At 35.2% G+C, this 7,834-nt stretch overlaps 1 protein-coding gene across 4 annotated transcripts in view; it reads left to right on the forward strand.

Moving 5' to 3' along the window:
• Positions 1-7,054, forward strand: part of TRIP12 (thyroid hormone receptor interactor 12) — a 106,403-nt gene extending 99,349 nt beyond the window's left edge. For all 4 annotated transcript variants that reach the window (XM_088132165.1, XM_088132166.1, XM_088132167.1 and 1 more), the window contains 4 exons: positions 323-436; positions 961-1,055; positions 1,194-1,297; positions 2,323-7,054. In XM_088132165.1, coding sequence (XP_087988291.1) covers positions 323-436; positions 961-1,055; positions 1,194-1,297; positions 2,323-2,519 — 510 coding nt within the window. In that variant the 3' untranslated portion in view covers positions 2,520-7,054. The remainder of the gene's footprint in view (positions 1-322; positions 437-960; positions 1,056-1,193; positions 1,298-2,322) is intronic.
• Positions 7,055-7,834: the final 780 nt, after the last annotated feature.

Raw genomic sequence — 7,834 nt, forward strand, 5'->3', positions numbered from 1 at the left:
CATTTAGATAGAAATGTGCACTATTGCCAGTTAACCATGCTGCATGAGCAGATATCAAGCTGATACCAAAAACTGAATAGAGAAGAAATTCCATAATTGGAGTATTTCTATCAAAAACGTTGCTGAGTTTTTCTGCTTTATTATTTAATAACTAATAACTAAAAGGAAACTATCAACCTTGGACCTTTTTTATGTTCCATAGCTTAGATTTGGGTGGTAGCTGTAATTAGTTTTCTTGGAAACATTATGTCACCTATTATTATTAATAACACATTCTTGACTAGCATAGTAATGTTACTATTTTGTCAATGTTTTCTTATAGCTAGTTATATTCTGGGCACTAAATGAAGGTGTTTCTAGACAATTTGATTCCTTCAGAGATGGATTTGAATCTGTCTTTCCCCTTAGTCATCTTCAGTACTTCTATCCCGAGGAGGTTAGTACTTTTTATGTCTGAGACTACAGAAATAACTTTGTACTTCTGAGTTGTGTTTTCTTGGTATAAATGTGTGGATTTGTGAGCCTTGCTTGTAAGGGGCTTAATAATCTCTCATGGAAAATATTCAGCTTCATAAAACTATATTATAGTTTTGAAATGGTCATATACTTTTATTTTTCTAGTCTGCAATGGTGAGGGCACTGTATCTCTTGCTCAGTATTGCATAATTCTGTAATTTGTGGCTTGGTTTGAAAAGCTGATAGTCCAGTTATTTCCAGTCTTCCATGATATTTGGTTTTCTTCTTAAGGGATTAAAGCTTCTAAGTGGAAAAGGAAGCAAAAGGTTATCAAAAATATGAAGCTCAGTTTCTGGGAGATTTGGTTAAGTGACGGTGCTTGCAGTTCTGCACAAGGAATTCTATTAATCATGTAATAATTCTGCAGTATTAAGCTGACTTGTTTCTCTGCTCTTCTCCCTCCACATTTCTCGTGTCACGCCCTGGTCTAAAAAACTGTTATAGCTGGATCAGTTGCTGTGTGGTAGCAAAACAGATACTTGGGATGCAAAGACACTAATGGAATGTTGCAGGCCAGATCATGGTTATACACATGACAGGTAACTTGAATTACTTGATAAGTGGCAATAATTCATTTATGAACCAATCAGCTTTTTATATTGTATCTATATAAAGATAATAACAACTGTGTTCTTTAAGGCTATTAACTGAAGTATTCCTTTTTTATTTTATTTTAGTCGTGCTGTGAAATTCCTTTTTGAAATTCTCAGTAGTTTTGATAGTGAACAGCAGAGATTATTTCTTCAGTTTGTGACTGGTAGCCCTAGACTGCCAGTAGGAGGTAGGTGTTTTGTTTAGTATCTTAATAAAAGCAAATCATAATGATCTATTTGTGTTGAAAGACATCTTTAATCCTAACACAGCTTCAGCTCCAAAGTATATAACTCTTTTAATTTTTAATCATCACCATAGTTCTGTTTTAAAATGAAATCATTTATGGTCTGATCCTGCTTGGATGATACCAGTAAGTAAAGTCTGTCAAGTTTAATAAACTTTATTCCTAGACAAGTATATATTAACTGCAACATTACCTCAGTACATAAGAAGTTATAATGAAAGTAGAGCTGGCCTCTGTTTAGCTTAATAGCATGGACATTCTCTCTGTACCTTTGGGGCTAGTCACTGTCTCTCAGCTCAGCTCACTCACTGGCTTGTTGTGAGAAAAGATGCCTCTTGAGTTCCTGAGAGGAAAAACTGGATCTAACAAAAATAATAAAAATTATATAATTTCATCACAGCCTTACTTTTTACTTGTCTCAAGTAAGGAGTCAATATTTATGAATAACAGGATTATCTTGTTCCAGTGGGGAAAAAAATGCACATAGAAAGCTCTAAACAGCTAGGCTTATTGTAGTAGTCACTCCTTTAAGACACTGAGTTCTAGGGAAGGAACAAACAGATTTTTGCAGAAACATCATAGCTTCAAATGCCCTTCCCTTCCTTTCTGTTAAAAAATAAATTACTATTTAAGGCAGCTTCCAGGGAATTACAAAGACTTCCACTTTATATATTAGGATACTTTGTTAGGAAAAGAGCACACCAACCATACAACTGAAGTGACAACATTGTGGAAATCTATGCACATGTATCTTTTGTAATGAGGAATCTCATCATGGAGGAAGCGACAAGAGACTTTGCTTTGAAAAGTGTGAGCTGGAAGATGGGTTATTTTCATATGGATTCACAATATACAAAACATGCATTGTGATACAAAAACAATGTAAAGCATGTTGTATTCTAACCTGATAGCTTTATGTATTAATTTGTAGTGAAGATTGTTTCCCCTCCCCCCCCATTTCTTCTTAGGCTTTCGAAGTTTGAATCCTCCCCTTACAATTGTACGGAAGACATTTGAGTCTACAGAAAATCCAGATGACTTCTTACCCTCAGTAATGACCTGTGTAAACTATCTCAAGTTGCCAGACTATTCAAGTATTGAGATAATGCGTGAAAAACTTTTGATAGCTGCAAAAGAAGGGCAGCAGTCATTCCATCTTTCCTGATCACAATGAATAATGCAATGTCTGCCTGTTACAGCAAAAAGAGAATCATGATTCTTTTCTAAATGTATCATCTGAGTCGAGGAAACGTTACGCCTTGTTGTAGAAAACGGCTTGCAGATTATAAACAAAGACACTAGGTTGATATTCATTAAAGGCCCCATGGACTTAAAAGTGATCAGGCCCTAAAGTTGTTGTGACAAGGTTTCTTTAGCAAGTTCTTGTTTTAAATTATCATTTATCAATGAGTGAAGTTTAACTTGCTTTGCTGTGTGAAATTTAAAAAGGGATGTTTTTTCAGGCTGGAACAATAAATGTTGCTGTGCAGTTTAATACTGGGCTGTGTGTATCCATCTAGCCAAGTCTGCAGTTTTTTCCTCCCAAAGACAACTTTGTACATAAGTACAGAAATTGAAAGAAGTATTGGACCCTCTAGCTAAGTAGACTAGTTCTGTATACCATGATTTGCCCCCATTTCCCTCCCTCATGTATTGTCTGATATGCAATCCACATGGCTCTCTTTGTGTGCATCACTCACAATTGTTACATTTTTGGACATGGACGTTTACTGTTCCATGTTTTGTCAAATTAAAAAAATAATTTAATTTTATTAAATATATTGTCAATAATTCCACCTTTGTAAGTAGGTAGGCTCTTTCTTATAGCTTAGTTTTAATGTAGTAGTGTATATTGGCTACTTACCAGAAGAAACTCTAGAACTGTTCACACAGTGATTTAGGCAAACAGACTCTTACCAGGGGCTAGGAGGAGTTGATGCTTTTTGTGTAGTTGAAAAACTCAACAACCGATTGGTCTGGCCAATATTTATGATGTGGCCAGAACATTTTGAATTGATGTAAAGTTTTTTATAAAGTCAAATTAATATTTTTCCTTCCCTGTTCAGTCCTGTTTATTTTAAGTTCATATTCTTTTCTGTACTACTTGCCCCTGCTGTCAGCTAGCACCCATCCCCTCATCTGCCCCCAGTACCGGTGTGGATCAAGACAATTCATCCATTTTTGACACAGATAAAGCACCTGTAAGAAATGCTGTCCTATTGTTTTATGTGCTGATTTCTCAAATCTGCAATAATTTACTTCATCAGGTTAATGTTTTTACCTGAATATAAATAAAGTTTGCTTCACCTTTTTGTTCATAGTTCTGTACTGTATGCATAAGTTCAAATGTGTAAATTATTCCAATGCAAGTAAATCATCTTAAATCTCATTGGCTAAGTTGCCATCTTGTCATGGATGATTTACCATTAAAACAAGAGTTTGCAAGATCTGGTTTTCTTTTATTTTCATGAGTTCAAAAATAGAATATTCCAAAACATTCCTGAGATGTACATGCTATGTAGTTCATCTCTTAATGAAAAACTGACATATGACTTTATTCAACTTTGAGAAATCAAAATAAACATTTGAGTGCTGTTAAATTTGGTTGGATGATCAGGGTAGAACATCTATAGAGCATCTATTAAACCTCAGCAAGATTGCTTTTCAGATGATGAACTTGTAACTACATAATGTACTCAAGTACATGTAACTGATATTCTCTTAAGATAATGGGACTGGCCATATTGCGCACCACTGAACTGTGATGAGAAGCTGAACATGAAAATCATTATGCAAAGACCTTGAGCAGTCTGTCAGATTAGAACTGAATGGAAGTGCTTCACAGTGGACATAACAGACCATGGCTAGTATTTCTTAAAAACCTAAAGGCAGTGTTAAAAGTATGGACTGGTATTTAAAATTGTTCAGATAATGCTATCAAACTTGGCACAAAGACTCGTGTTTATAGTGTATTGATAGCAATTTGTTCTTTTTTAAGGTTCTATATTTTAAAAAGACTTGACTTATGTAAAAATATTTTGTATTAAAATATCATCTGTATTGATATTTTTTTTACCCATGTTGTCTCCCTACAGAATCTGGGCTTCATTGAATGGCAGTTTTTAAATTTAAATAGTTTATGATAGGCCTCTGCTTTCTGAAAGCCCATGTGGCTTTGGGGTGGGGTGGGGAGAGTATTGTTTGAGAAAAACTGATCTATTGCCCCATTGGGTTCATGCTACAGGCAAACTATATGCATAAGCTGGATGTGGGAAGGGTTTAAAAAGATAGTGTTCATGCAGCAAACACAGGAATCATATAGTATGACATATGAGGAAGCCTTCTGACTATTTACCATAGCAAACTTTAGTTTGCCAATGTGAAATGTAGAAAATTGCAGCATGGTTTCCTGAATAATACGTGTTTTAGCCAATAAAAAAATTGACCAGTAAGACCTGTTGCTTTGAAAAGGTTGGTGATACTGACACAGTTCATTATTGTGTGGTCATACTACTAATTTGGGGTACATTTTTGCTGCTGCTATCAGACACAATGGGGCTCTAATCTAGTTTAACATATGAAGTACAGTGCTTTAAAGCAGCTAACAAAGTGTAGATCAGTTGTTTGTCTTCAGTAGTTTAGTAGACTGTCAGATGCCTCCAGCTGTGTACTTTGCAAGACTGACTTACTGAATTACCGAGCAAATTAAGCAGACACACATTTTGTTAGTTTTTCTATTTGCTTAATGCATGCAGTTTATATGCACTGCTAAATTTTAAGAATTAGGTTGAATATATAATTGTTATTCTGTTCACAGTAAGAAGTGACAACATACGAAACAGCTTCCTGAAGCCTGTATAATAATCTTGTTTTGCTCTTCAAACATGAATCACACTCCTCGGAACAGAACTGGAAACAGTCCTTTAGCCAGCATTGTAAAGGGTTGTGGGAATTGTAGACCAACAATTTGAGAGTGGGCAAAACTACTCTTTTTTAAGCTACCCTTTCACAGTACCCCAACACTCTTTTATGACTGCAGTGCATTATGTTGCCCATAGCTGCCATGACCCAACCTTTCAAATGGAAGATTTCTAGTTAGTGTGCTGCAGTGATGATGATGATGATTAAATATTCATTCCTCAGAAGCCTAGCATATCAGCTTTACAGACACATTTATGAAGATGCAACAAATTTTCATTTGTACTTTCCTGTCTTTGGTCTACTGCTGCTTTCTAATAGTGGGTCTTTGGTTTATCCTAAATACATATTTCTAGATACTAGTTTCTGCTCTTTTGTTAATTTTGTAGTACTTCGTAAGAGCACTGTTCGTTCTTTCCTTTTTTTCTGCTTATTCATGTCTTTTCATAATTACTTAAATTTAAGTAGGCAAAAGTAGAAACTGAAGCCCAGCCATTACTTTCCTACACAGTTGTCACAATAAGCAGCATTTCTTCCTGTGACTCTTCCCAAAGGAACTTCACTTAGTTTTCCTAAATGTGTTTGTGTTTAAGTGTCTTAAAATTGCTTTTAAAAGTCTCTGAATCTTATTCCTAATATATAGGAACAGTTCTTATCCTAGCTGTGTCATGAGAGACAGTTTTCATTTAGACTGTATTAAAGCAACTTACGGAAGTACACAGCTGCTTAATTTTCAGATACTGAAGTGGTGTCTATGCCACTTCCCTGCAATGTTACTACCTTTGATTTATGCTATGGAAAAAATGTTCTATGTTACAAAAAGAAATGCAATATTTCCTTCTAAAATGATTTGAAGGCAAAGTTACATTGATTAGTAGTACCCTTAGAATAACTTAGTATCTTCAGCATATCTTTGGTACTTTAGAATTCTAAATTCTAAAGGCTTATTGGTTGAAGTTGATGAGATGTTGATATGAAAAATACAAAAGCTAGTTGAGCTAGGTAAGTGAATTAGTGCCTTGAGTATTTCTTCCTAAATTTAGTTTCTCTATTATGTCAATGGCAGAGCACTTGGAAAATGGCATTGACTGGATGCATACATTGTATTTAGCTTTACTTAACCATGGTTTATTGAATAAGGCACCATTAGTGGAGACATACAGCATACTAGGCCTACATTATGCCTTAGTTATTGTGTAAACCCAATCATTTTAAATTTTGTTATGGAAAGACCCACTGTCACAAGGGGACAAATACGTCCCAATTGGACTTTAAAATCCAACCCCCCCCCCCCCCCCAAAAGCTAAAACGAACCCTTGAGCATAAGCTAACAAAGGCTGGATCTATAAACACAGGAGATAAAGTGTAATTGGTTTGTTTGAATTCAGTGTGTTTATGTTAATTTATGATTCAGTGTGATAAACTGGGACAAATGGCTTAAGTCAGTAAACCATGGTTAGTCAATCATGGGTATTACGTTGTGCATACACAGTGAAAGTGTGCAAGCAAGTTTGCTTCCTTTAAAATGAGCCTTAATTGAGTGGGCATTTTTTAAATGTCAGAAGAATCATGTTTTGGAGATGAAAATTAGTCTTCATTTCTTGTCATCTGTTTTTTCTAATGCTTTTAAAACCCCACTATGATAATTTTTACGAAGTTGACATGATTTTAAGACAAGAATAAAAACTCCGTTTCTACTATTCTCTTTAGCTACTTTGGAATGGATATAACATATCTATACATATGTTTTATGTGTATACAAATATCACAACTAGTAAAGTGCTTTTCTTTGTTCTTAGTGTAATCTGGTTAATTGAAATATTTTTGGGTAATATGTCTTAGAATCTAAGAATATCTTTTTAGGGTTGTTTGATCTCTTTTGCCAGTTAAATCGCCTAACTAAAGATGAGATGGACCTTCACCGACGACAGACATCTCTAGCACTGCTGTTTCTATGACAGTATTTGTTTGTTTCTTTGTTCATTAAATTTAGAGGCCTGTCGACTCCATAATGACACTTGGTGGCTTACACTTAAAAAACAAAAAGAAAAACCACATTCTATATAGTATGAACCACAACTGACAGGGGCTCCACAAATTCCCTATCCCAAGGCCTGGGATGACAGCTAAGTTTTTAAAGAACTCCCGAACATTATCAGGGTGTGGACCATGTGGATCTTTGGGGGATGTCATTCCAGAGGACAAATGCTACAACAGAGAAGGCACACTTTCGATGCCCTGATAGATGGCATTGTTTGATCGAGGGGACCCAAAGCACACCAATGTTGACAGTGCACCAATATTGGTTTAGATGTACAAATAGATTTCATATAAGGCCTCTTCTGCTGTTCAAAGGTGAGCAAAAATGTGGGCTAATGTGTGATCCCCCAAAAAGTCTGAGACCATGCCATGAAAAGTAGTTGTCCTATTTTTTGAATGAAATTTGTTTTTCCCTCCAACCTGAAAAATAGTGTTTAATTACACAATGCAGCTTTTCTCATACTCTAATAATTTTAAATGTAAGTGATCTAGAGAGACATTTCTCAATACTGTTTGCATTTT

This window comes from Python bivittatus, unplaced genomic scaffold (assembly GCF_059951505.1).
Source record: "Python bivittatus isolate LINGU-HERP-01145 unplaced genomic scaffold, Pbiv_v1 ctg000980_np1212, whole genome shotgun sequence".
NCBI classification, from domain to species: domain Eukaryota; kingdom Metazoa; phylum Chordata; class Lepidosauria; order Squamata; family Pythonidae; genus Python; species Python bivittatus.